The 27,969-nt window shown below is 40.8% G+C and overlaps 1 protein-coding gene across 2 annotated transcripts; it reads right to left on the reverse strand.

The window, feature by feature from the left end:
• Nucleotides 1–27,886, reverse strand: GSPT1 (G1 to S phase transition 1). 2 transcript variants are annotated; one of them, XM_080942331.1, is made up of 15 exons: nucleotides 27,229–27,886; nucleotides 18,044–18,082; nucleotides 17,895–17,936; nucleotides 16,562–16,786; nucleotides 15,259–15,292; nucleotides 13,150–13,227; nucleotides 11,018–11,198; nucleotides 9,583–9,737; nucleotides 9,272–9,412; nucleotides 6,659–6,752; nucleotides 5,557–5,637; nucleotides 4,241–4,414; nucleotides 3,208–3,297; nucleotides 2,643–2,811; nucleotides 1–499 (listed from the first exon to the last, which is right to left on the reverse strand). In XM_080942331.1, exons 1-15 carry the CDS (start codon nucleotides 27,581–27,583, stop codon nucleotides 447–449), a joined length of 1,911 nt encoding a protein of 636 aa, XP_080798457.1. In that variant the 5' UTR covers nucleotides 27,584–27,886; the 3' UTR covers nucleotides 1–446. The 2 variants fall into 2 exon arrangements, with proteins under 2 accessions (XP_080798457.1, XP_080798456.1); XM_080942330.1 differs by having other exon boundaries at nucleotides 16,562–16,789; nucleotides 27,229–27,885.
• Between the last annotated feature and the right edge of the window lie 83 nt (nucleotides 27,887–27,969).

Below are 27,969 nucleotides of genomic sequence, written 5' to 3' on the forward strand. Positions count from 1 at the left end.
TTCAAATACCGAAAGGGTTTCAAATTGAATATTTTATTAACATGGTAGTTGTTTTTTTAACATGTGCACACACACTCGCACACTCAGAATGATCTGCCTGGGGGAAAAAAGACTAACTATGCCTAACGGGAAAATGAAAAATAAAAAATTCCTGTAGGTTTTCATTATTGTAGGCAACTGTGTCCACATCACTTACAAAGCTATTGCCAAATCTGTCCAAGGAAGCGAAGTTTGAAAGGGGGGCAAAATCTTGGGAAAAATTCAACAGTGGCATAGCAGAGCTCTCAATATGAGAAAGCTGACATAATGTGGACTTTTGCTGTGAATTTTCTTTGCAAAATATGGGGGGAGTTTTGTCAATGGGCAGAAAGTAAGAGAAGGCGGTGTGAAGTAGGCTTCTGCAGTCGGTTTCCTCACAGTATTGTGCAGGGTGATCAAGGAAATGTTTAATCTTTCTCTGGAACCAGTTTCAGAACTTTTCCGATTGCAATGGTCTTACCTAGAAATGAAATTTTGAGGAACAAAATGTCTTTCAGTAGTTAACAGCAAGTTTACATAATGTATTAAGTTTATTAACCAAAAGAAAATTTTGTCATTGTGCAAATTCCTGATTTAATACCTTTGTTTGCCCAAACCATGGTACTTGGTTAGGTCATTTTAAATGAGGCGGACTGGAAAGTGGCTTACCACAACAGATTACCACTTGATGATAAAATTAATAAATTACAGCACATTCAACAACATGGCTAAACTTTTCAGAAGCTGTTAAATAAAACAAAACAAAAAGGGTCACATATATCTGTATAGAAACTAAAAAGAAAACCTATCCCTAAGCGATTACAAAAACAGTGCATGTGACTCAGTGAAAACATTCTCTAGGAGATGCCTGTGGACTAAAGGGGTAGAAGGACAAACCACATTCATGATTAGGACACACAAAAAGCCTAAACACTTATCTCCCTGCTTCCTAACCTTCTTTTCTTAATCCTATTAGATTTTGTCAGGCACTACGGGCACAGGGCAAATACCTATAATTTAGCACTTGGAGTCCTGAGTTCAAGGCTAGCTGGGCCTTACATAAAAAAGATGCCTCAAAAAAAAAAAAAAAAAAAAAAAAAAAAACTATTGAGCATAAAAATGGCCACTATCAACAAGTTTGGAAGATAAAGTGTTTAATATAAAGCCATGATCTTGTCAAGCTTTTGAGAAAAATGTAACATCAAGAGTTTTATACTGTATTCTCTACCATGGTTAAATATTGGAAAGTACCATGTTAAATGGTCATCTGTATTTCCTGTTTAACTACAAGCTTTGTAGTTTTCTAGCTGCTAGGAACTACAATGAGTTGGAGGCTAACATAGGATCCACTATGAGACCCTGCCTCAAAAAAATACACAGTGCTGAGGAGACAGCGTGGCCTGTGGAGTGCTGTGGGGCACATGACTCCCTGCACTTGCAAAGCAGAGAGGCAGGAAGATCAGAAGTTCAGGGTCATCAGATCATCAGAGACCACACAGAAAATTTGAGAGCAGCTTGGACTACTTGAGACCTCATAATTAACAAAAACAAAAATAACAACAACAAAATAAAAATCTTCTGGTCCCAGGTACTGCAGGTTACCATGCAGACATGGCCAAGTCCAAGAACCACACCATACACAACCAATCTCACAAATGGCACAGAAATGTCATCAAGAAACCCAGGTCACAAAGATACGAATCTCTTAAGAGGTTTGACCCAAGTTCCTGAGGAACATGTGCTTTGCCAAGAAGCACAACAAGAAAGGCTGGAAGAAGACACAGGCCAACAATGCACAGGCAGTGAGTGCACTACAGAGGCCATCAAGGCCCTTGTGAAACCTCAGGCCATCAAGCCCAAGATGCCAAAGGGCCCCAGCAGCAAACTCAGTCATCTGGCTTTCGTGGGAAAGGTTCGTAGGCTCTGCCAACCAAAGCCCAAGGTTCAAAGCAAGGCAGAGGCCACAGTTCCAGCTAAGGCCCAGGCTTTGGCTCTAGCTCAGGCTCCCAAAGGTGCCCAGGCTTCTTGGAAGGCCCCATAGAGAAGGCTCCTGCCAATGTGAAGACAGATGGACTGCTTTGACACACCCACCTACACACTAGTGCAGATGACCAGTGTCCTGTGCTGTTTTTACAAATAAACTTGAGGAAAAAACAAACAAACAAACAAAAAACCCACTAAGTTTTAGAAACATTAGACCACAAGGAAATGTTCCCGAACAATCATATTTCATTTGCATATTAAGGAATGTTTGGACCATTACAAGAAAATTACAGCTATTCTGCATCAATCAAAGGTAGTGTAGAAATGAATGCTCTCCAGAATGTAAATTAATGTTAAATTTTAAAAAATCAAGTCATATAACCCTTGTATTCTTTATATTGACTATAAAAGTCTTCATTATAGAAATGTCCTAGTAAATTTAATTTTTTCCAACTGCACTATTACAAAATATTAAAACTATTCTACTTAAGAGCATTACTGGTAGTATATGGTAATTCTGTTGTTTATTCAAGAACAAAACAATTAAATCTGGGTTTTCTTTAAATCTACTAGAATAAGAACAGTACTTAGATATTGTTGATTACTCAAGTCTGACATCAGAGACATTGAAAAACTCTTACCCTCATCTCTTAAGGTAAAACGTCCCATCTGAGGGAAGTCCTTAAAGGTCTCCAGGCAGATGGTTCCTGCTGTCCTTAAACGAGCAATGCACACTTGATCTTGTTTTACAAAACGGGGTCGAGTCTTACTTTTTTCTCCTGATTTTTTGTCTACCAAGCAGATTAAGGCCTAACCAAGAAAAAAAGGATAAGAAAAAAAAATTAAAATGTTAAATGTAAGCAACTCTAAAAATATAGGTAAGTTTACCTGGGCATGGTATTGAATACCTGTAACCCTAATACTTGAGAAAAGCAGGAGGATGATGAGTTCCAAGTCAGCCTAAGCTACATAGTGGGATCCTGTCTCAAACCAAAAACAAAAGACAGACAGCATGCTAGCTTTTCAGGTAAAAGCACTTGCCACATAAGATCTGAGTTTGGTCCCCAAAGTGGAAGAAGACAAATGACTCCAAAAACCTGTCCTCTGACCTTTACACACGCACCACCACACACCTCCTCCCCCCAGAGTGGAAAAGTAACCGCATCAATACTGCTAGTCAGAAGTTACCCTAACAACCAAACTCACCGTTATCTCAACCTCCTCGATGCAGGTATGGATATGCAGCACCGCATTGTACCCCGGGCAGATGATGGACTTATGCTCTATGATCACTATCTGTCAAGTTCAAACAAAACAAAACTCTCATGACTTTGCATTCCCTACTTTCCTGTACAGTATTATACCTTGTTGACAGTAGCCCAACCTCAGCCCTACCATAAATGTTGCCCTGTACAGAAACTGGGAAGTGCCTGGTTGATGTCAGTTCAATAGGCAGACTCCTTCTAAGGAGCCTTCGCTGTGTCACCCATGGATAAAGGGTGACATTACCTAGATGTGATCCTCCCACAGCTTATCCACTTCTCAATACTCCGTAAACAAGATAATTTGACATTGGAAACAAACAAAACCTTAGCCATACCTTTTTGGGGGGAGGAGTAAGATTTATTTGAGTTTATGTGTATGAGCCTTGCCTGCAAGTTTTGTTTGTGCTCCACCTATACACCTGGTGCACAAGAAGGCCAGAAAAGGCCAGGTGCTGGATCCCATGGAATTGAAATGAAATTATAGGCAGTTCTAACCTGCAAGTCCTTGAAACCTCTGAGAGCAAGAACTCTTAACCACCAATCCATCTCTCTAGCTCCAGTTTAACAGTACTCAAAAAGTTCTGTTAACAACTCCAGCAACTTGTTCTCACTCTCCAAGAAGGTCATTAAATGTAAGTGTGACCCGAGTCTAAAAACACACTGGCTCTGGATGAGCAGACAAATGCTGTAGTCAAATCAAGGAGGTTTTAGGCTAAACATTTATTGATGATATATTATGACCTACTTTTACAAAGTGAACATTACTTAAATTTTACCAACAAACCAAAAATAAAATGAAATTTACAAAATATACTACCTGATGAATTCTAACCGCATTGAAACTGAGATCCTATGTTTGAATGTACAATCGAGTCCCTCTGATACTGGTCATGTGGCATGCTACAAATACTCAGGACAAAGGCACTGAAATTAATTTTTAATAACCATGAAGAAGAACGCAGTAACTTCTCTACCTGGGCATCAAATGTGCGTCCAGAATGACAAAGATTATTAAGATCACAAAGGATGAATCCTGGAAGAATCTCCTCTTCTTCAATTCCTTTCAGTCTGATTTTGAGGTTTTCACCTGGAGCTACAGAGTCTGTCTCTACATCATCGGAAAGTATTCCAAGAACTTCCACATTGTGCTTAAAAAGAAACCAAAGTTGGAGGTTTTCTGACACGTGCACATTTTATAAGACAGAGCAAAAGTTTTCAGATAATGAGAGGGGTCATTAAATGGACCACCATGTATTCCAGTGCATGGCTGAATAATTTTCTACTGTATATACAAACTACACTGTGTGCTCACCTTTTGGCCATTTCGGAGCAGTGCTGCTATGAGCATAGTTATATACTTACTACAGGTTCAGAGAGACTTCTCCAGTAACAGGTTACAAATCCATCTTTGGGTTTTGGGGATTTAGGTCAACACTAAAGTGCCTAACTAACCAGAGCTAAGGTAGGCCCTTAGCTTGGGGCCGGGAGTTTTTTTACCAATAACAATAACACCCAAAATAATAATAGTAATAGTCCCCGAAAGTACAGTCGTGGACATATTCTTTTGTGGCATCTGAATGACCACAGACCACAGACACAGAGGCATACAGGCACACCAGGATAGAGCCCGAGTTTCTTCTATGGCTCACTTAATTTGGATTGTTAACTAAAGCAGTTATTTAACCACTGCAAATCCCCTATTTTATTTGCTCCTATTGAGAATGGGACAGGCTGATAGTTTCAGATCTTCATGTTGTACCTTTTTTTTTTTTTAAAGATTTATTTATCGTTACACTGTTGCTGTCTTTAGACACACTGGAAGAGGTCATGAGATCCCATTACAGATGGTTGTGAGCCACCATGTGGTTGTTTGGAACTGAATTCAGGACCTCTGGAAGGGCAGTTGATGCTCTTAACCAGTGAGACATCTTTCTAGCCCCATGTTGCACCTTCTAACAGGATCAGCTAACCCTCTAATTGTCACTGTTTTAAAACAAAAGCAGAACAACAACAACAAAAACAACCACAAAAAAAAAAAACAAAAAACCACCTCTGGGTTGTTTTTGTTAACTTTCTAGATGGTTCTTGGCTGTCCTGAAACTCTACAGATCAAGCTGTCCTCAACTCTGAGACCCCTTCCTTCTGCATTCCCAATGCTGGGATTAAAGGTGTGCCTCCACTGCCCAGCCTCTATTTGTTCTTTAATTGTACCTAAGATTAATAAAATAATCATTACTTGGGCTCTGTGAACACTGTCAAGAGACTAAGACAACAATTACTAAACGCTTACCTTATTTGGCATCATCACAAGCTGCTGGCCTTTACATATAGATCCTGATTCCAGCTTTCCCAGGACCACAGTCCCCATATCCTATTCAAATTCAGAATAAGAAAGTAAAAAATTTCAAGACTTTTATTGCTGATTTTAGCAGGTGAATAACCCAAAGTGAAATATTATGAGAACTGATTATCAAGAAAAAATATTTAGCTAGTAAACGATAGAATGCTCACAACTATTCTTAAACACAGAGGTTACAAATACTCCATAATAATTTGTATCTTAGGCCTGGGTACACTTATATTAAATAACAAAGAATGCCTAAGGTGCCAAAAAAAAAAAAAAAAACAAAAACAAAAACAAAAAACAAAAAACTTCCGTGCAGAAAACAGCACAGGATTTTACATTGGAAGATCTGAATTATTTGTACAAATTTAGAAAAACTAGTTCTTTGTAAACTTAAAAATAGAGTCAATCAAAGGATTAAAGACTTAAAATTAAGTTAAACAGGATGTGAATTGTTAATGTCACAATCTAAAGACCGAGCTGAGGGCTTAGGATTGTAGTTCAGTGCAGACATGTTGTCTGATGTGCTGCTTGCTCAAGCCTCTGTACTGCAAACAAAGAACCTAAGAAACAACTGAAACCAAGGAAGCAAAAAAATTTTGTAGGCATTTGAGATGTGTGGAACTATTTTTGTGGCTATAGGGTCTCACTGTGTGGCCCCGGCTAGCCTAGAATTTGCTATGCAGACCCACCTGTGCCTCTCAGGTGCTGAAACTGAACGCATGCACCACCTCAACCAATGCACTGCACTATCACAAAAAAAAGCCCTCATGTACTGACACTATTATAAATAAATGCACTCTTCTTTTTGCAAGGCTTCTTATCCATAGCTAACACCCTTAATGTGAAAGATCTTTTACAACAGCCTTTTCATTGTACTATTATTACAGCTAAAAATGACTGAAAATATCCAAGCTAAGCTAAAAATCATGGCCTTCCATAAACAAACATTCATAGGGATGTTATTGTTAATTTTTTTCTATAACTTATAACAAAACACAATGATTTCATCTCCCCTGAAGCACAGTAACTTTATTATTTGAGGTACCTTGTACTTATCGACAATTGGCAGCCTGATTGGTCCATCAACTGATCTATTGAAGTTTGGCAAATTATCCAGATATGGAATAAACGGTAAGCCACTGAGAACAGAACAGAACACAATAATTTTTTTAAAATCTAAGAAGTTAATTATTATAATTTAAACAAAAAATGGCTGTTTTCCCAGAAATGGTTTTTCATTTAATATATTTCCATTTCTTGAAGTATACACCTTAGAAAACTAAAATAAAACAAAATACCTTACTTTCAAATAGCTCCTTAGGCCTGTATAATGTTATGTATAAAATGACCCAGCCCTGTAATCCCAGGACTTGGTACACTTTAGACAAGAGGTTAAATTCAAGGCTAACCAGGACTACATAGTAAGATTGTCTCAATTAGAACACAACAAAACAAAAACTACAAACACATACAAAACTTCCCTGGATGTTTACTAGTTGACTTACTGTGTTTGTGTGTGTCCATGTGCATGTGCATATGGGGTCAGAGGACAGTCTGCAAGACTCAGTTCTCTCCATTAATGGTCTGGGTCCTGGGCTAGAACTAAAGCCATTGAGCTTAGCAGCAAGCACCTTGACCGGCTGAGCGCTCCTGGCCCAATTTCCCCATAAATTTACATTAAGTTAGAAATATTTTGCAACAGCCTACATTGTAATATTAACCACATAAGATGAAGAACATAGGTTTTGCTATGTCTTCTAGACGTGCCTTGAGCTCAATCCTGCTTCAAGTGCTGGGATTATAGGGATGTACCAAATGCCTATTATAATCTATTTCTACTTTCTATTACCGAATTTCATGCATTGTAAAATTTAAAATCGAGGTTCCATAACACAAGTTCTCCTCTGTGACAACAGTGTCTAGCAAGGCTGTCAGCTTTATAGTAATTACAAACTAGTCACAAAATATGTGTGGAAGTTCAAATGACACACACTAGCAACAAAAAGAAAGGAAAATTTTAGCCAGTTTCCAAGTTCTACAGTAAGCAAGACTGTACAGAATTAAGACAAACAGTTGGACAGAAGAGAACTGAGAGAAAGGAAGAAACCTCAACATTTATGACCGTCTGATTTCTAATAAGGGTGGTATCTAGAGAAATTGTACCCGAGTACTGAATACCCATATATCAAACAAATTAACTCAGCTAGGTAAAGACCATAAACCTTACACACACACAAAAGAACTGAACACTAAATCTAAAGGGAAAAGGGGTTCTGTTTAGAAGTGTCTATGTTCTATCTATGTGTGGTTAGTGCTTTGTCTGTACACACGTATGTGCATCACGTGCATGCCCACTATCTCAGGAGGTAAGAGAACTGAAGGTACAGGTGGCTGTGAGCTGCCATGGGAGTGTGAGGAACCAATTTCTAGATCCTTTGTAAGAGCAACAAGTGCTCTTAACTGTTGATCCATCTCTCCAGCTCTGAAAACCTAAATCTCTTAACATTTAGTTACTTTAGAAAATAGACTGGCCTTCTCCTCTTCTGTAGGGCTACATCTCTGTGACCTTGGATTGATCATTCATTCATTCATTCATTCATTCATTCATTCATTCATGGGGCATGCACACACGCACCATGGTGCCCCTGTGGAACTCAGAGCACAACTGGCACAAGTTTCTTTTTCTACCATGAGGCCACCAGGCTTGGCAGGAGACGCCATAATATGCCGAGCCATATGGCCACATATATTTTAAAACCAAAACAAAGCATGGATTTGCTGACACACATCTGTAACTCCAGGACTGCTAAGCGAAGATGAGAGGCAGAGATCTGAGAATCACACGGATGGTCAGAGGCCAGCGGGAGTGGAGTGAAGCAGAAGGGGAGAGAACCAGCCAGTGCCGAGGCCTCGGACCTCCACCTAGGCCCTGTAGCACATGCGTATCTACACTCATTCGCACTATTAAAACAGGAGGGTTAAGGGAAAAGAGCTCAAGTGACAAGGAACATACTAAGTATGTAAACAAGTCTGAATGACAGACAGGGAAGCTATGAAGGAATTTAACATAGAATGGAAAAAATACTTGCTAAGTACTCATTTATCTAGTAAGGGACTTATATATAAGAAATCTTTGGGGTTTTGTCTGTTTGAGTAAGTGGATCTGAGACATTGAACCCTAACCCTAGGGGCCTCATGTTTATAAGGCAAGTAACTTGTAACTTACCAACAATATAGGCCAAAGTCCCATAAAGAATCCCTATTACTCAAAAAAGATTACACAGGGCTGGGGAGGTGAGTTAAGTGCCTGCTATGCCAGCACAAGGATATAGTCTGGACATAGTAAAAGGGTTAGAGGCAAGAGGTGGTTTTCATCTGTAACTCCAGCACAAGCTAGTCAGTCAGGTTTAGGTTCAGTGAAAAACTGTCTCAAAACTCCTGGTGTCAACCTCTAGGCTATACAAATATAAACATGGACAGGCACCTTCAAACTGCACACATAGGCACACACCGCATCAATCAATCTATGGACCACAACATTTAGTTAGAAGACAAAGGTCATAGCTCTTTTAAAACCATACACTAAAACCAAAATCTCTTCTCAGTTACTATTAAGATATGTCCTACCTCCCTCTAAAAAGTCAGAAAGGCTACTCACATGTACCAAGGACAGAAATCGGATTGCTCTTTAAGATTTGCTCCCGTCAGTCCTGAGCAGGGCATAAAATGAATGTCCTTTTTGGGATTGAAGCCAACTTTTTTCAAAAATGGTACTAGTTTCTCTTTACATTCTTCATATCTATGAATATTTAAAAATAAATCAATTATGCCAACTAGACAAACTCTAGTTTCATCAGTAAACAAATTAGAGCTTAGAAAAACTGGAAAAAAAACAATGCAAACATTATCAAAACCAGTCTTTACTTCACTGACAGGTCTATAAAAACCCAGCAGAGCATCTGAGCTTACCTCTCATTGCTCCAGTTTACTGTTGGATCATCCATCTTATTAATAAGCACAATTAAGTGTTTGACACCTGCCGTCTTTGCCAACATTGCATGTTCTCTGGTCTGTCCTCCTTTTTCAAATCCAGTTTCAAACTCTCCTTTCCTGGCTGAGATTACCTATTCCAAGAAAGCAAATAATTTATTCTGAAGGCACTCAGGTCATGTCCACCCCCCCACACACACACCAAATCTAGCAGCAGAGCATCTACACTTCAACTTGTGTAAGAAAGCTGTCCAAGGACCCGAGAGCACATGTGTTACGATGGACACATCCAATCACACGGTGTCTGAATAGCTCAAAGATCTGAGACTTAACATTTGGTGGGCTGTGGTTGTGGTGACGGCAATCACCTTTAAGTCTGGTACTCAGGAGGTAGACAGATCTCTGAGTTTGAGGCTAGCCTGGTCAACAGACTGAGTTCCACGACAGCTAGAGCTACACAAAAAACCCTGTCTTAAAATAAAACAAAAAAAAAAAGGTTGTGGATGAGTGGGCATGGCTCATTGTTAGGAGTTATTTCTATGTGCTGTGTCAAAATATCAAAACAAATATGGATGCTTTTTCTAGCCCTTTACATTCCCTACACCTAGGATACATGTGCATATCCTTCAAATGTTTGAGGCTAAGGATGTGGTAAAATATGTTTTTAGCAATTTCAGGGACCTGAGTCCAATCCTTAGTATGTGTGTAGGTTCCTACTAAGGCCAGAAGCATCAGATACCCTTGGATCTGGAGTTACAGGCAATTGTGAACAACTCAACATGGTTGCTGAGAACCAAACTCAGGTCCTCTGCAAGAGCAGTATTTGCTCTTAACTACTGAGACATCTCTCCAGCCCTACTGGATTTAATCTCCAATACAAACAAAATAAAACAAACAAACTCTAAGAGTGTTTGCGATCTATACTTGTCATTTTAGCAACTTGGGAATCTGAAGCAAGAGGATAACGACTTTGAGGAGAGCATATACCACCAAGAAGGAGGAAAAGGGAATGGGAAAGGAGAAATGGAAGATTGGGGTTAGCATTCAAGAAAACACTAAATGTGGACACAGATAACAAGAAAATGTTTAATATATGTTTAATAAGTAAATTATGAACAGTTCTTGGGCAGATAACAGTGACAGACAAATACCGTGAGTAATGTGTGTGTTATAATGTACTACAACTTTTAGAGAGTGACTAGAATATTAAAGTTAGGGTTGTACAGCACACCTTCAATTAGAGACAAGCAGATCTCTGGTCAGCCAGAGGTACATGGGGAGACCCTGTTTCACACATCAGAGAGAAAACTTTTACATAGCAATACGCGAAGACCATTGGTCCAAGCCTTTTCAGTGGAGAAGATACAACCTGGGCTATTAACACAAGTGTACAGAATAGAAATGTTTTTCTTACCAGTACAGCCAAGTCAGCTTGAGAGGCACCACCAATCATATTTGGGACAAAACTTTTATGGCCAGGAGCATCTAGGATTGTAAAATGCTTCTTTTCCGTTTCAAAATAGGCACGGCCCACCTCTACTGTTTTACCCTTGTCTCGCTCTTCCTGATTTGTGTCTAATGCCCAAGACAAGTACCTGGAAGGATTTTTTAAAGAATAGATGATTATATTTACAAATATTCTTCTACCATTAAATATGTAATTAAAATGTGACAACCAGTTTCATGTCCACTATTCATCTGTGTCACAATACTAGTAAAATACAAATGGGAGAATTCAGTGAGTTGAACAGAGCACTTCCATAGTTAACTAGTCTATAAGCAAACATTATTTATAAGGGCAAGTGTTGGGCGTAATTAATTCCAGTATCAGGGAGACTGAGGCAGGAGAATATTGAATGTTTGAGACCATCCTGGGCTTCATATCAAAATCTCTAAGAAAGGTGACAGAAAAAGGAAAGACAAAGATGAGTGACAGTGCTAACATTTGCTTTGGATGAAGTGTCTCCCTCAGTCTTGGGCATGGACTATTTGGTCCACAGAAGTGAAATGTCACTGAGGCTGGCCTGGAGAACTTAAGTTTTACACTCTTGGTTTGCTCTCAGCTTGCTGTTCTGGCCACAGTGGCTACCTGCTGTCAAACCTCCCAACCACAATGGATTCACATCCCACTACAACTGTATCCCAAATTATTTCTCCTTCAATAAGTTGCTTTTGGTCATGGTGTTTAATCACAGCAATAATAATAATAATAATAATAATAATAATAATAATAATAATAATAATAATAATACAACTAATTCTAAAATCCAGTATTACAGACTGAGATAATCGTTCTTCCTCCCTTCTCTAACTATATGACAGAATACAATTGTTGCAAAAACAAGGGTACTAAAGCTAGGCAGAGTGGTTCTTATCTGTATCCCAATACTATAGCCATTTATAGACTACAAAGGAATAAATGAGGCCAATCTATGCTACAGAATGAGAACTCATCTCAAATAAAAAAAAAGCGTATTTTTCCCACAAGACCACCATGCACATCATGTTGGAACAGTGGATACTAATTAAAAATTACTGGTATTATTTCACTGTGTAAGAATTATATAATTCTATATAAACTATTTCAAAATTCTTGTGGTAATAGCTTGGTCTTTTTAGTCTAATACTAATGAAGAATTGTTTCATTTGCCAGTTGTGGTGGCACACCCCTTCAATCCCAGCACTTGGAAACAGACTGGTAGAGCTCTGAATTTAAAGCTAACCTGCTCTTTATAGTGAGTTCCAGGCCCACTAGAGCTAATAATCAGTAACAATGATAATCAAATAATCAAACACAGAAATGTGATTCTTCCTAAAAAGAAACATAGGTGCCCCAGTGAAGGACTGCAACCTTCTCCTCAAGTGCTAGACACTGAAGCCAATCTTCTCCCCCCCGCCCCGTTCTTTCTATTGAAAGGTGATAACTATTTACATTATGTACTGTGATCACAAATCCTATGTACACTATTTTTTCTCTCCAAACGCCTCTGCAATGTTAAGTTCCGTTCCTACATATTGTAATATACATATTATAAATATAATCTTTTTCCCACTTTGGTTTTTCAAGATAGGAATCTATGTAGACCCAGCTGTCCTAGAACTCAGAGATCTGCCTGCTTCTGCCTCTCAAGTGCTGGACTGAAAAGCATGGGTCCTCATTGCCTAGCAATATAATTCACAATTATTCAATCAAATGGCTGACTTATAATTTATTAAACAATTCTCACTACTAGATGTTTAGATGACTCCCAAATTTCCTTTTTGTAAGTTAATAACAAATCATCAGGAGCAGGTCTCCATGCGTGATGTGAAAAAATAATTGTACCTTTATTATACAGTATTTTAAACAGAAATTGTTTAAAATCATTTTATTGCGATAGGGCCTCACTATTGTTACCCGGGTTGGCCTCAAGCATGCAGAGTAATGGGACCATAGGCATACAGCACTGGGCTTGCCTGGAAGTATGTATTTAAACAGATTACAAAAACATTAAGGGTACTGTGTTTCCTTAAAAGTAACTCATATATTATAAAAGTTTACTATACCAAGTTTCTCTGTTTTTTTCTTTAGCTTCTCGTTCATATTTCTCAAGCGTCCTTTTGTCGACCATTCCAGTCAAATACCTGAAAATGGTTAAAGACAGAAAAGAAGGGCATAGTTAATTACTCAGTAAATAAGGATGGTGTTAGAGCACTTGAAAAGACTCAAGAAAACCAGCTATGTAAAATTAGACAGTTTATTTATTTTATGTGTGTGCAAGCATGGTGTCCATGTGGCAGTCAGAACTCAATCTACCAGGGATTGAGTTCAAGTGGTTAATTTTGGTGACCTTTACCCACTAGCCAAAACCCCTGGCTCTTTTAAAGTAAATGTATCATCCATAGTAAAAAGAATATCTGTATCATTTCGAATTATTAGATAAAAACAAAAGTATTTCATAATGAAAACTGACACTTTATACCTTACCACAGTATCCTTAACTCACTTTGTGAGTACTTTACAAGCATACTGAATATGTAAAACATTGTTATCACAATTCCCACAGGACACAACAATATACTTCTTCCTTTTTTTTTTTCCTTTTTCTTCATTCTTTTAGTTTTTTGAGACAGGGTTCCTCTGTGTAGCCCTGGATGTCCTGGAACTCACTCTGTAGAACACGTTGGCCCTGAACTCAGAGATCTGCCTATCTCTGCCTCCCCAGTGCTGGGATTAAAGGCGTGAGCCACTACCACCCAACTTCTGTGATATTCTTAATAGGAGAAAGTATCAGTCATACCCAAACTGCAAAACACAAAATAACCAGTTCAAATTCTTTCAATGACTAAAGTTGGGGCTGGAGAGATGCTCAGCAGTTAGGTTTTGCTGTACTTCTGGAAGACATGAGTTCAGTTCCCAGCACTCTCGTCAGGCAGTTCACAATCACCAATAACTCTAACTCCAGGAGAGACAAAACTCCCATACACATAAAATCTTTAAAAAGGAGAGAATGGAAAGGTGGCTCAGTACTTAGGAGTATTTGCAGAAAACCCACCACCTACATGGGAGCTCACTGCTGCCTGTAATGACAAGCTTCTGCCTCCCAAATGCTAGGATTGACTAAAGGTATGTGGCACTATGCCATGCCTAATCCCCACCTCTAATAAAAATGGCTCAAAGGACAAAAACACTTCTAGAGGGTCTGGATTCAATTCCCACCACCCACGTGGCAACTAACGTCTGCAACCCCAGTTCCAGGGAGTGACACCCTCACACACACAGCAGGCAAAACACCAATGTACATAAGATAAAATATTTTCAAAAAGAAGGAAAGAGGAAAAAAACAGTTAAAAAAAAAAAAAAATCAGGAATGGGAAGGTCATGTGCCATTAAGAGCTTCTGTTCTGCAAGCATGAGGAACAAGTTCAAACCCCTAGCATCTACATAAAAAGCTATGCATGAAGATGGATTTAGTGGTACACGGCCCTGTCTCAAAATAAACGAAGCAAACCTACAGCTGGGCATGGGTTCCTGTAGCTGTAAGCTCAGCACTGAGGGGGTGGGATGGGATAGAGACAGGCAGAGACCATAAACCTGGAACCCTCCAGTTCAGTCAGAGACCCATCTCAAGGCAACAGAGCAGAGACACCAACAGCAAGATTTATGATGTTTAGTTATGGTCTTTACACATATGGGCACATAGACATTCATGTGCAAACATCACCAACACACACACACACACACACACACACACACACACACACACACACACACACACACACCACTTTTTGTTTTGTTCCTTAATGACAGCTTTCAGAAACACAGTGTTCCCAGGGTCTGGCAGTGATTAAAAACTCACAGTGAGAACAAAATATTTAACATCTGTCTTAAAGTTTCTAACTTGAGGGGAACACAACTGCATGGCAACATGACCACTTAAAACAATGCCTGGGGCTGGAGTTCGCTCAGAAGTTAAGAGCACTGACTGCTCTTCCAGAGGTGTCGAGTTCAATTCCCAGCAACCATATGGTGGTTCACAACCATCTGATGCCCTTTTCTGGTTTGTCTGAAGACAGCTACAGTGCACTCATATACATAAAATAAATAAATCTTTAAAAAAATGCCTGAAATTTATCAGATCAAATTAACTCTATCATTAGATAAAAAAGACTTACATTATTTGTCCTCCAATGGTTGACTTGCCTGCATCTAAAAGGAACAGCAAAAATATTAGAACATAGGTTAAAATAACAACCACTATATACAAATACAACATCAGTGATTTTTTTTTTTTAAATCAGGTATAATCCAGTCTTGCAAAAGCAAATGAACCTGTAATAGAATTTTGGGATTAAATTCTAGGGACCCTCTCCCATGTACAATAAACAAGGCTGATTCCCTATAGAGCAATGATGACTGAGAAATACCCGATGAAGAAGAAATAACTTTTTAAAAAGATTGTTGTGGACCTTCAGCTAGCAGCACAGTATCAGAGAATACACATTCCCCAGACAGCCTTAGAATACAGCAAAACCTAAAGAAGTTGTGTTAACAGCCCAAGTTAACCTTGAACCTAATTCTCCTGCCTTAGTCTCCTGAATGCCAAGATTACAGACATGCACCTCCATGGCAGGCTGTTTGAGTGGTCCTCCTTTCAGGTTAGGAAGGAGAATAGGCATTCCTTCATAGTTTCAGAGTCAGTCTTCTGGAAAGGGAGATAGGTCAAGCATGTCGAGGCATACCTGCAACCCTCCCACAGGAGGCTCAAGCACAGGAAGAGCCTGGGTTGAAGGCCAGCCTGGACTACTATATAGTGAGTCCCTGTCTCAAGATACAGGGATAATACAGAATTCACTGTTTTTTTTCTTACAAATTGATAAGTCAGTCAGAAAACATAAAATAAGATTTTGTTTCTTTGGCTAATCAGTTATTTGACAAGTACCCAGAAGTTACTCTAAATTAAGAATTTCTCATTTAATACAAAATTAAGCTAAATAGTAATAATATTAACCCCATTAAAAGGAATATATCAAGTAAAGATAACACAGAAACATTTCCTGGACACTAATTAAGCGATATTACAGCATGATAAACTATTACCAGTGGTCTACAGATTAATTAATTATCCATTATATACATTATTTTCTTCCAACCTCTATGTCATTATAAAACAGTTCCTCATAAACAAACATAGCAAAAAAAAAAAAAAAAAAAAAAAAAAAAATAACCAGGCAGTGGTGACATGCACCTTTAATCCCAGCAATCAAGAGGCAGAGGCAGACAGATCTCTGTAGCTTGAGGCTAGCCTGGTCTACAGATCTAGTTTACACACACACACACACACACACACACACACACACACACACACACAACGCACAGTATTACTCCACCTCTCCAAGTAGCTAAACAAGATGATCTACATTTTGAAGTCTCCAATAACTCTGGTCATTGCCTATGAGTTCTCTGAGGACAACTTACCAACATGCCCAATGAATACTACATTTACATGTTCTTTCTTAGGAGCTCCTGGTGGTGCCACCACAGATTTAGGTTTGGGTATTTCTTCTTCTTCCTCCATCATTTCTTGGGTACTTTCCTCTGGTGGCCTTCCGTCTCCTGAGGAGCCACCCCCTGGCTCTGCCTCGCTTATTTCTTCTTTGTGCTCCCATGATTCTTCTGGGGACATTTCTGTCTCTCCATTTTCTACTGAAGAAAGGTATTTTAATTCATTATCTTGAAAAATAACTGTCTGCATTTTAACCACACAGGCTTCAAAGCAGCAAATACAAGTCACTTAGGTCCCTCTCCTGACACCCATGACACAGGCAGATGGGTAGGTTTTCAGGCTGGTCTCGGTGATGACAGCAGAGCCACACACCAGAACTGATAGCACGACATACTGAGCTACCCTAACATAGTGTTGTCTCCTCGGTAGACGACATGTAAACAAGAGAGCCATTACTCCCAACACCAGCTATTCCAGTGTCAAGATGTCCTGACAGATGGGGAGAAAAGGACAGTATAAAATCTAGAATAAGGAGTATGAAGGAATTTAAGAAATTTTCTATGTAAATAATAACTCTTTGGCATTAACTTTAATAGTCACCTTTGAAACTGGAACTTTTAAGAGTAATAGTTATTTTTTAAAGGATGAAAATGTTTCATAAAATGTTAGAGCTGGCATGATGGGACGTGCGTTCTCAAAGGAGAAGCAAACGGGTTCAGTGTTTCAAGGCCATCTTGGCAAGGTTGCTAGTCTAGGCTACAAAGACCAGGTTTTAGGAAGAAGCTGGGTATGATGGTGCACACCTTTAATCCCAGCACTCCCTGAGTTTGAGGCCAGCCTGGTCTACCAAGGGAGTTCTAAAACAGTCAAAGCAACACAGAAAACCCCTGTCTGGAAAAACTGCCCCTTCCCCACAAGAAAGAAAAAATCTGGGCTGGAGAGATGGCTCAGTGGTTAAGAGTACTGACTGCTCTTTCAGAGGTTCTGAGTTTAATTTCTAGCAACCATATGGTGGCTCACAATCATTAGTAATGGGAGTCAGTGACCTCTTGTGTCTGAAAACAACTCCAGTGTACTCATATACATAAATAATTCTTGCCAAAGAAACAAGTACAAACTTTTAACTTAGCTAGAACTCCTCTGCTCAGTTCCATTTGCAGTCACTCATTTGTCAAAGCTACGTTAGTGCTCAGTTTGTTACACCTTCTAAATTCTAATAGCAAAAAATTCAGTAGCTTAAGCACAGACATTTCAGCCATCAAAACACTTACATATTACTGTATTAATATGGTCAGAAATTCTTACCAACAGGTTCTGAAAGTTCCATGCTAACAGAAGAATTTGAACCTAGAAAAAAAATTGAAACACAATACATATTCATAAAACAATATCTAATTTTACTTACATATCACAGATAACTTGATGTTTTCTTTGTTGGACATTTAAAAACTTACCTTCACACAACGACTGTTCTTGAGAGGACTCCACAGGTTCTGGTTAAGAAAAATGAGTGTTATTAGAAATGAAACTGTATCTTCTTTTACTTATCTTTTAACATAATAAAAGCAGACTTTCAATGATATCACAGGTTTCAGCAATTCAAAACAATGGCTGCTAAGTGGGTTTCAAATCAGAACTCTATGTAGCCTACTTTAAAGAACTCTACCAATTGCAGACAACTAAAAGAAACCTAGGCACCAGCAAGATCGTTCAGCAGGTAGAGCTCACCACATAAGCCTGACAACCTGAGGCCAATGTTTGAGCCACAGAACCATGGAAGAAGCCAGGCTGTGGCGATGCCTCTTGAATCCCGGCATTCAAAAAAGGGTGGAAGGAGAGAACCAATCCCAGAGTTGTCTTTTGGCCTCTACACATATGCCATAGCATGTTCACACATGCACTTAAACACAAAAGTGTTAATTTAAAAACTACACAGCCAACTTTCAATAATAGAAATACATGTTTTTAAAAATGTTTTTCCAATTTTTTCCTTCACAGACATTAAAAATATAAACAAATTAACTGGATTGAACTTATGCAACATGTCTTCTCTACTCCTCTTCAGATAATCATCAAACCCAAGAAGGTTTCGACTGTCAAGGTAGCACATCCCCAAGTAACTCAGTAATAACATACAGGACAACTCAGAAGACAGAGGCAGGCTGGTCTCTGGGTTTAAGGCAACCATGGGCTAACATAGAAGTTTTCAGGACAGCCAGAGAGAGCTACAGAGAAACCCTGTCTCAAAATTGTTATATTTTTTAAAATGTGATTCTGATGAAGCCAGTCCTATTCTAGAACTCAAAGATCAAGCAACAGGTCTATTTGCAATTATCAAACTGTCAATCTGCTTATGGTATCCCTATAGAGCTATAGGAGATGTACTCCAAATATGTGGGTTTGATTTCTTTATCCCTGAAAGCAGATGACACCACTAAAGGTTTTCCAATATGCAGAAACACTCCAAAAACTGAAGTCATATGACAGAAACTAAACAGTAAATCTGTAACTTACAAACTTCTTCCTTAAAACCATTGCCCAGAACGTATTAAACCCTACAAGAATCAACACACTGAAATGGGTTTGGCAGCACAGGTCTGTAATCCCAGGAGCAGAAGGATCAATTCAGCTAATAAGCAAATCTAAAGCCAGCCTGGTTATATGAGATTGTACTTGGAAAACAAACAAACAGACAAAAAAATACACTTTCATCACCATCAAAATGTTCAAAAAAATAATTCCTCTCCCTGATAAAGAGCAGTCAAGTTTATTATTATCACTACAATTTCTGTTTGTCAGTAGTAGAGATCAAACCCAACACCTAGAGCATCGGCACCGATGACTTGCCTGCATGTATGTATGTGCACTGAAGGGACTCTGGCTAGCATAGCTCTGACAGGTCCTGTCCTCTGTTAGATTACATTTCCTAAAGCTAGTCACCAAGGTCCAACCTTTATTTGGCCTCTTCCCCCTCCCCTGGCTGACCACCAAGGTTCAGCTATCAAAGTATTGAAGCCCAGCAATCAAAAGCCCCCTTTGGCTCACCTAATTAACATGCCCAATTAAAATTCAAACCTCATCCTGACATAGGGTTTCCCTTTTTACCTTTATTTATAAACTATCATTTTCCTAAGAGCCACATCTGCCTCCTCTCTAAGAGAAATACTCCTTCCCCCTTCTTCTTGTTCCTTTTCCTTCCCTACTTCCTGTCTTTGTGTCTCTTATCCCTGCACCCTGTCCCTCTGGTGCAATCAATCTTTTTGTGTGTGTGTGTGTGTGTGTGTGTGTGTGTGTGTGTGTGTGTGTGTGTGTGCGCGCGCGCGCTGAGAACTTGGTCTTGGGGTGTCTTGAACTGACTTTGAGGTTCACTATGTGCACCACATGTGTGACTGTGGATCCCCCCCCCCCCCCCGTAGCTGGGGTTACAGAGGCTTGTGAGCCAGTAAATGGCTACTGAGAAACAAACCTGGGTCCTCTGCAACAAGTGCTCTTAACCACTGAGCCATCTCTCCAGCCTCCTCTTTTTTTTTTTTTTTTGGAGACAGGGCCTCTCACTAAACCTGGGGTTCACTGATTAAACTGGCTAAACCAGTAAGCCCATTTTCTGCCATTCCCACGGCAGGGATTACAAGCATGTGCCACTACACTGGGCTTTCTATGTGTGCACATGGGTCGATCTTAGGTCCTCATACTTGAGTAGCAAGTGTTTTTCAGACTGAGCCATATCCCTAGCCCCAGGAGAATCATTCTAATTTGGGACAGTTGTATTTACTGGTACACTCCAGCAATTTCCCCCCACATAGAATTATTTCATCTTTCAAATAAATGCAAGTATATTTGCAAATGTATGTGAGTAGGTGAACAGGTATACAGAAAACGGGTGTGGAGGCTAGAGGACAACCTCAGGGGTCATTCTCAGGAAAACCATCTACCTCCTTTGGAGTAGGAGCTGTCTGGCCAGTGAGCCCCCAGGCTCTTTCCCTACAATATCTCCCCATGCTTGGCATTTTCGGGTTTGTGGGGGATTGACTTAGGTCCTTGACCTTACAAGGCAAGTATTTTACTGACTGAATTATTCCATTTGAAATAAAGGTGTATTTCTGAAAATAGTTACTACTGGAAATTTTGAATATCCTCATTCCTTAGGATCACAAGTGCACTATGGAGGATTTCAGAAAGCAAGCCCTGGTGATCGCACAACCATTGAATCAACAAATGGAGTCTGAATCTAGAGAAACTGTAAGCTCAAGCTATTAGCAGCCAGTGAATCTATGTGTCACATGCATCAGAGGAGAGTGACCAAGAATTTATTGTGCATTTGTGACAACTGGGTGTAAATGCGCGTAGTTTAAAGAACATTTTCTGGTTCATTCCAAAATCTAGTTTACACACTGCACCAGCTTTTGTGATCAAATGTTTTATGGAAAACAGTGGGAAGCTATGGTCAACTTTAATTTTCTTTAATTTCATCATTGCATTAATTAATTCATTAATTCTGGCATTTATTCTCTTGCCTTCTATAAACTCCATGATCTTAAATGCCATAAACTGTAGGATAGTGTGAAAAATAAAACTATGTAAAGATTGTTATGCTGGGGCTGGAGAGATGCATGTTGAGATCTCTTTCTTTCTCCCACAGGTAATACTGGAAAACAGTGTAAGGAGACAACAGAAGAATTTCTGTTGAACACATAAAAATCCCAATGGTTTGTCTTAAACATGTCAAATGTTCTACACAGGAAAAGGCAGGTAGACACTGTAGCAAGCCTGCACTCACTCAGGAGCATGACCACTGAATCTGAAGCCAGTCTGGAATTCCTGGTGAGTTCAAGGCAGCAAGAGGCTGCAGACAGACTGCAATCTGCAGTACCTGGACCCCAGGTGCTCACAATGTGTAAGTACAATGATCATATGAACCTGAGAGTTCAAGGCTAACCTGGCACCAGGGAAAGACTCAAGGAGTGAAGGAAGAGGTGTAGGGGAGGAAGAGGAGTGGAGAGAGCAAAGGAACAAAGGCAAAGAAACAGTTCAAAGCCATCTGCCCCAGGAAGAGGCAACAGTTCAAAGCCATCTGCCCCAGGAAGAGGCATGCCAGGCATGACTCTGCTGCTTCTGAGACAGATGATATGGTGAAGACAAAATCCACGGGGCCAGTTTTGGAAAATCTCAGGGAGATTGTTCGATGTTAAGTTAAAAGGATCTTCCCAGACAGTTAGGAGTTACTGTCATTAAAATAAGCTTTGAATTTTTACATCTATAAAATAGATTAGTAGTATCCAAGCATCTAAAAAGCACTGTGAAGGCTAAGTATTAAACTGCAGTAACTGCTCCATAAACCTACAACAAGCATTTCAGAGTCCTGTCCATATTATAAAATCCTTTAAAAATGAAAACATTACAAAGAAAACTTCCAGGGTTGCTCTGTCAGAAAATCCATAGATTATAGAAACTGACCACAGAGATTCCTTCTTCTGCTATTCAAAAGCATGGCATGGCAGAAAGAGACCTAAACTCAGCTGGCAAATCAGGATTCCAGATTCAACTGTTCCATTAACTCTAGGAGTGATTTCACACAACCACTCAGCATGCTTACCATTCAATTTTTTTATCCAATACCGAGGTTGTCTCTTTGTTGGAGTCATTTCTAGCTGTAACATTCAAAGAACCTATTTATTATGTCATTAAAGCAACACCACACATCAACCTGATATGGTGCTCTGTAGCATAACAAAAACGCCATGACATTTCATGCAATCCTAAGATCGTATTTACCGTTTGTCTCATCTACTTCAAAAAGAAAAGCATATTTAAATACATACCAAAGCCATTTCAGATAGTGTCAATAAGACACAAAAATCAAAACTATTGTCCTACCACTGAAATGAACTACCAAAGGTGACCAGACTGCTCAGTAACACACACTTGCTTTTTCTTCCCTTCAAGTAAAATGACAATCATCTGGTTGAAACCTATTTAAGAAGCACACATAGCTACTAAGCTACAGTAATGGAAAATGCTTAAAAAATGCTTCCTGTTTCTTTCCCATCTGAAAAAGAACTACAACGGGGAACAGTAAATACCCACTCAAACTATAGCTACTTTGTTAAGATGTACAGTAAACAAGGACAACATCCTTATCCAAGTCCACTGCTGTGTGGTTAAGAGTGAACCAAGCAGTAAGAAGGGTAATGTCCTACTCTGCCAAATTCCTGGAAAAGTTAAAAGCATTCCCAGCAATTGGGAGGCTGAGGCAAGGATAGGTAAAGTCCAGTCCAGCCTGGGAAAAGCAGTGACACCCTGCCTCAGAACAAAAGCAAGGCATTCATGAAGGACTGCTGGCAGAAGTCAGGCGTCCTCAGTGTAATGACTGGAAGGACAAGGTTAAAAGTATTTATGGAGGGATCCTGGATCTTCCCCCATCTACCTCAACATCGTTTGCACATCTATGCACACCTGCAGTCTTCCACTACTGTTAAACCTACTTGGCTTCCTTTAGCCTCTTTAAAGACCTTTCGTTATACTGAGGTTATAACTGAGGCTCCTCCGAGAGCTCCTTTCAGTACCTTGCACAGCATCCTACATTCACGAGACAGGAAAGTGCCTGTGCACTTCTAGAATGGATATCTGAACAAAAAATTCCACTTCAAAAAATTTCATCCCAATGTTAACTCACCCCAAAAGTTTAAAGGTTTTTTCATTCCTTTCTCTTCAACCAGAAAGATAACTCTATTTTTAACACCTTAAGGTAGTTCTTCCCTGACAGACAAAAGCCGCATGTTTTCTCCAGTATCTCCCTGTCTGGGGATTGTGAGTACTGCCTCCTTACAGTGCCAAGGACCTAAATCTAACTCAGGGCCCTTTGTTTACTAGATAAAATTTACTTTCAAAATTGTTTCTTACCATCATTTGCATGCGCGCGCGCGTACACACACACACACACACACACACACACACACACACACACACACACACACACGAGTGACACAGCTTGTGTATGATGGCCATAGGACAATTCTGTGGAGTTGGTTATCTTTTTTGATTATCTATATGCAAAAATAGAAGTTCCAGGAACCAAACTCAGGCCAGCAGGCTTGCCTGGCAAGTTCTTTTACCTACTAAGCCATTATCTGCTTTGTCCATGTAGTACAGTTTTAAAAAGATGAAATATAAAGAACACAGCAATGCAATAAACTATTTATTAATATCCTTAAATAAAAACATCCTCCAAAGGTTTCTTTCCAGCCAAAATTTCTAAGTTTATACAGTTGCTCATCCTAATATTGAGCAGTGTTCCCTAAAACGTCATCCTTACGCTGCCCACGTGAGAAAACACGCCACTCATCCCTGCAGCCCTCCAGGCAGCTCTCACCACCAATCTTTACGTATTTATTTCTGCAGGCATTTAAATTGCCAAACAAAACCCAAATAAAAAACATAGGCTGGGAGGCTGGGCAAGAAGATGGCTCAATCTGCCAGAAGGCTGCAATATGAGACCTCAGTTCCCAGCCAGGCGGTAGTAGCGAGCACACCTTTAGTCCCAGCACTAAATGTAGGTGGATCCCAGAGTTTGAGGCCAGCTTGATCTACAGGGTGAGTTCCAGGACAGCCTGGGCTGTCTTTTATGTATGTGAGTATACTGTAGCTGTCTTCAGACACACCAGAAGAGGGCATCAGATCCCATTACAGATGGTTGTGAGCCACCATGTGGTTGCTGGGATTTGAACTCAGGACCCCTGGAAGAGCAAATGGTGCTCTTACTACTGAGCCATCTCTCCAGCTCAGAACATTTAATCTTTAATGAATTGGCTTTACAGAAAGTTGAATTTAAATGAATTATGCTTAATTACACTTAAATGAGTTCTATTTAATCATTGTTTGAAATTTGGTGTTTTACATTTTCAAAGAGAACAAGGTGAGCACCAGTTGCCAGTTCTGACTTGAGATGGCCTGAAACAGGCTCAAGCCGCCAATGCCCTTCCTTCACTGGTTGCTCTAGGCAACACTATATTTCAAAGAAGTAACAAAACAAAACAAAATAAAAAGCAAATCATTCTGTTTCCAGGGGAAGGAGCGTCTAGCACACACGCCCTTAAAGATTAGCCCAAAGCCCTAACCCTCAATCAACCAAGCCCTCCGACTGCTCCCCTAGACAGACAAGATAACAACAAAGGAAGCAGGTCACATACCTTACGGACCATTTCCTCAATACCAAAAACATCTGGCTTGTTGGGTTTTTTTTTTCCTGCTTTCCCAGTAAGAATGACGGCAGCATTTACAGACCCAAAGTTCCCAAACGTATCCCATACAGATCTAGACTTCTACTTAGGTAACACTCAGACAGCATACACAGAATGCTTACAGCGTTATTATTCTTTCTTCTCAATGGACATGGGTTCTTACTCTAGCCCATGTTGACCTCAGTTTCTCAACGGTTTCACTCACACAACAGAATTTAAGCTGGGTGGTGGTGGCACACACTCTTAATCCCAGCATTCAGGATACACAGTCCAGTGCATCTCTTTTGAGTCTGAGTTCCAGGACAGCCAGAGCTACATAGTGAGACCCTGTCTTGGAGGGTGGGAAAATGTACACACACACACACACACACACACACACACATTTTTGTAGAAACAATTGGTGTAGTCAATAAGATCATTTTTGATTAAGAAAAACTCACATACCACAATTAAGGAATTTTCTGACAAACCTATCCCTTGATAAAACCACAAACTGCCAAGTAACAGATAAAGAACAACTCCTGCACAATACGTAATGCCTAGTCAGTCACAAAGCACTCCAAAGCATGGCATTGTGGATGACTATCCCTTTAAAATCTGGTCGGTGCCTGTAAGTGCAGTCTCCAGTCACTCGGTCTACTCAAAGCTGGTAGTTCCCGAGGAAGGAAGGAGAGACAAGAAAGAAAATGGCTGAAGATGTGAAAGTTGTAAGATAAGGTAGAAACAAATATGTTAGCAATTTGTAAGGAAGTTAACAAATAGCTGAATGTCTAAAAGAATTAAGTTTAATTTCCTTGTTTAAAAAGAAAAATATCAGCCACACACAAATAAAACAAATATCAGTCAATAAAACAGTGAAGGCCCTAGGTTTGAAAGAGGGCAGGTAAGTATGTCAAATCCCTCCTGCACAGTAAAGCCCCAAAGTTCATTGCCCCTCCAAAAAACAAAACTCTAATACAAACTGTGTTTACATATGTTCCTCACAAAACCATTTCCCTAAACACTCTAACACCCTCTCTCACTTCTAAAAAGCCAAGTGAAACAAGTTTTCCAAAAAACTAAATTCCAAGAATTTATTTATTTATGATGTGTGGGACAGGATTTTGCCAGACAGTCCCAGTTGCCTTCTTGCTGCCCTCACTTCCCGAGTCCCAGGGTTCCAGGCAATGCACCATCTCACCTGGGAGAGAGAGGTGAGGTGAGGTGAGGATGCCACTTGTTTTCTCTGCTTTCTCCAAGCATCCTCCTGCCTCAGCCTCCAGACTTCTGGGACTATAGGTGTACCACCACACCACACCTCAGTCCAGAAACTAGCAATATACTTTTGAAATAAATTACCTGGTTCACCAATGTCCCGATAAATAATCAAAGACTCAACCTTTTCCCTTCCCGTTTCTTTTTTTTCTTTTAATATCATATTTACTCAAATAAGTATCAGCATGAAGGCACTACTTAAGTCCACTCAACAACACTGCTACAAAATCAGTACCTGAAAGCAGGCTGCCAAACATACAGCCGGTTTGTAAAAAGATGTTTAAAGACCGACGCCTGAAACGACAGAAAGTGTATCTAGTAGCTACTTCATGTGACAATTACTAAGTTATCAGAAGTATTCAAGTAACAGACTGGAATGCTAATACACGAACGCAAACTAAACTTTTATAAGCAACCCGTATAAGGTCAATACTTTTAAAACAATTAAAAGCCGAAACGTGCCACTCAGAAGAAAAGTCGTAATCCAGCTTAAATCCACACATCAATGAGGTCTTCTACTACATGTTACTACCGAAGAATCTTTGTGGCATTTAAAAAAAAAAAAAAAAAAACTTCTTAAAGTATTCAAAATGTTAAGGGTGAAAAAAAGTCTTTGTATTGACAGCCAACAGTTTCTGGCGGATCACAAGCCTGCAATGCATCTTGGGATTCCTTCAGGTCGGTTTGGTGCCACCGATATTTAAAACGCAATTACAGTTCCAACAGTAGAAACTGCAGTAGAAGCAACTCTCTGGGCCAGGCGAAGAGACAAGTCTTGTCCCCCAACTCCTAGGCTTTCACACCGTCCTCCTGGCGGACTTCAGGCCCTATCGGTCCCCACTTCTGGGCCTCGTGGCACTGACCGGCCCAAGGCTGGCTCGGTCCCATACGGTTCCTATGCCGTGAAGCGCGGCCTTCCGCGACCGGGCAAGCATCCCCGGGGCTCCTGGTCTCTGCTCCTCCCGGCCGGGGCGCCCCAAGCCAGGCAGCTCCCAGACTGGAGGCGCCCCACCCAGACCGGCCGGCGCCGCTGTCAGCGCCCCACGTGCGGGCCGGCCGGGCCCCGCGTCCTCTCCACCCACCCCACCGCGGAACTCCGGCCCCAGCCCGCCGCCCGAGCCTTGGGGATATCCAGCCCGGCAATTTACCCGAAGGGCCTCCCGCGCTGCTGCCAGATCCGTGGTCGCCGCCCGCCGCGCCAGCTGGGGATAGCGGTGGCTGGGCTGGACCCCGCAGGAAAGACGGCACGAATTCCGCGGCGTGGACGTTGGGGACGAAGGGCTTGGCGTTGACGTTGAGTTGCCGGCTGAAAGCCGCGCTGAGGTTCTCACGCTGGGCCTCGGCCACCGCGGCCATGGAGCCGCCGCCGCAAGGCCCCGGCCCGGGGGCCTCCATATCCGTCTGGTCCCAGCAGTCGGGCGCAGAGTCGCTGCTGCTGCTGCTGCTCCCGCCGCCGCCGCCGCCGCCGCCGCCTCCGCCGCCTCCGCCGCTGCTGGGATCCATGATCGGGGGGGCCGTGTGTGTGGTGAAGAGAGGGCGGGAAATGGAGGCGGGGGCGGCTGACCGGGGAGGAGCAGGCCGCGCTGACCCAGAGAGGACGGCAAGACTAGGGAGCTGGCGGCCAACGACTCACTAGCCGGCGTCCTGCGCAGCAGCTACGGTCCAGACTGAGCACTCGCAACCAGGACGACGTCGGCTCAACCTTCCTCGTGTGTGCGAAAGGATCTCCTCCCACCCAACCCCAACTACCGCCGCCGGCCTCACCGCCGACCCCACGTTTGGCGAGAATTGACCTCTCGCTACCACCCGTACCTTCGCCTCGGTAGTTCTCGTCTGTGTCAGCCCGCGTTTCCGCCTACGAAGCGCAGCCGATAACTAAACTACAAGTT

This window comes from Micromys minutus (genome assembly GCF_963924665.1).
Source record: "Micromys minutus genome assembly, chromosome: 31".
NCBI classification, from domain to species: Eukaryota; Metazoa; Chordata; class Mammalia; order Rodentia; family Muridae; genus Micromys; species Micromys minutus.

What these genes read in the sequence shown, in the direction of transcription:
- GSPT1 (XM_080942330.1), bottom strand. Translation starts at nt 27,583, where the DNA reads ATGGATCCCAGCAGCGGCGGAGGCGGCGGAGGCGGCGGCGGCGGCGGC. An exon ending in GGAACTTTCAGAACCTGTTG is followed by an intron (nt 16,790 to 17,894) that starts GTAAGAATTTCT and finishes ACCTTTCTTCAG; the next exon opens with TAGAAAATGGAGAGACAGAA. An exon ending in CAATTGTCGATAAGTACAAG is followed by an intron (nt 5,638 to 6,658) that starts GTACCTCAAATA and finishes GAATTTGAATAG; the next exon opens with GATATGGGGACTGTGGTCCT.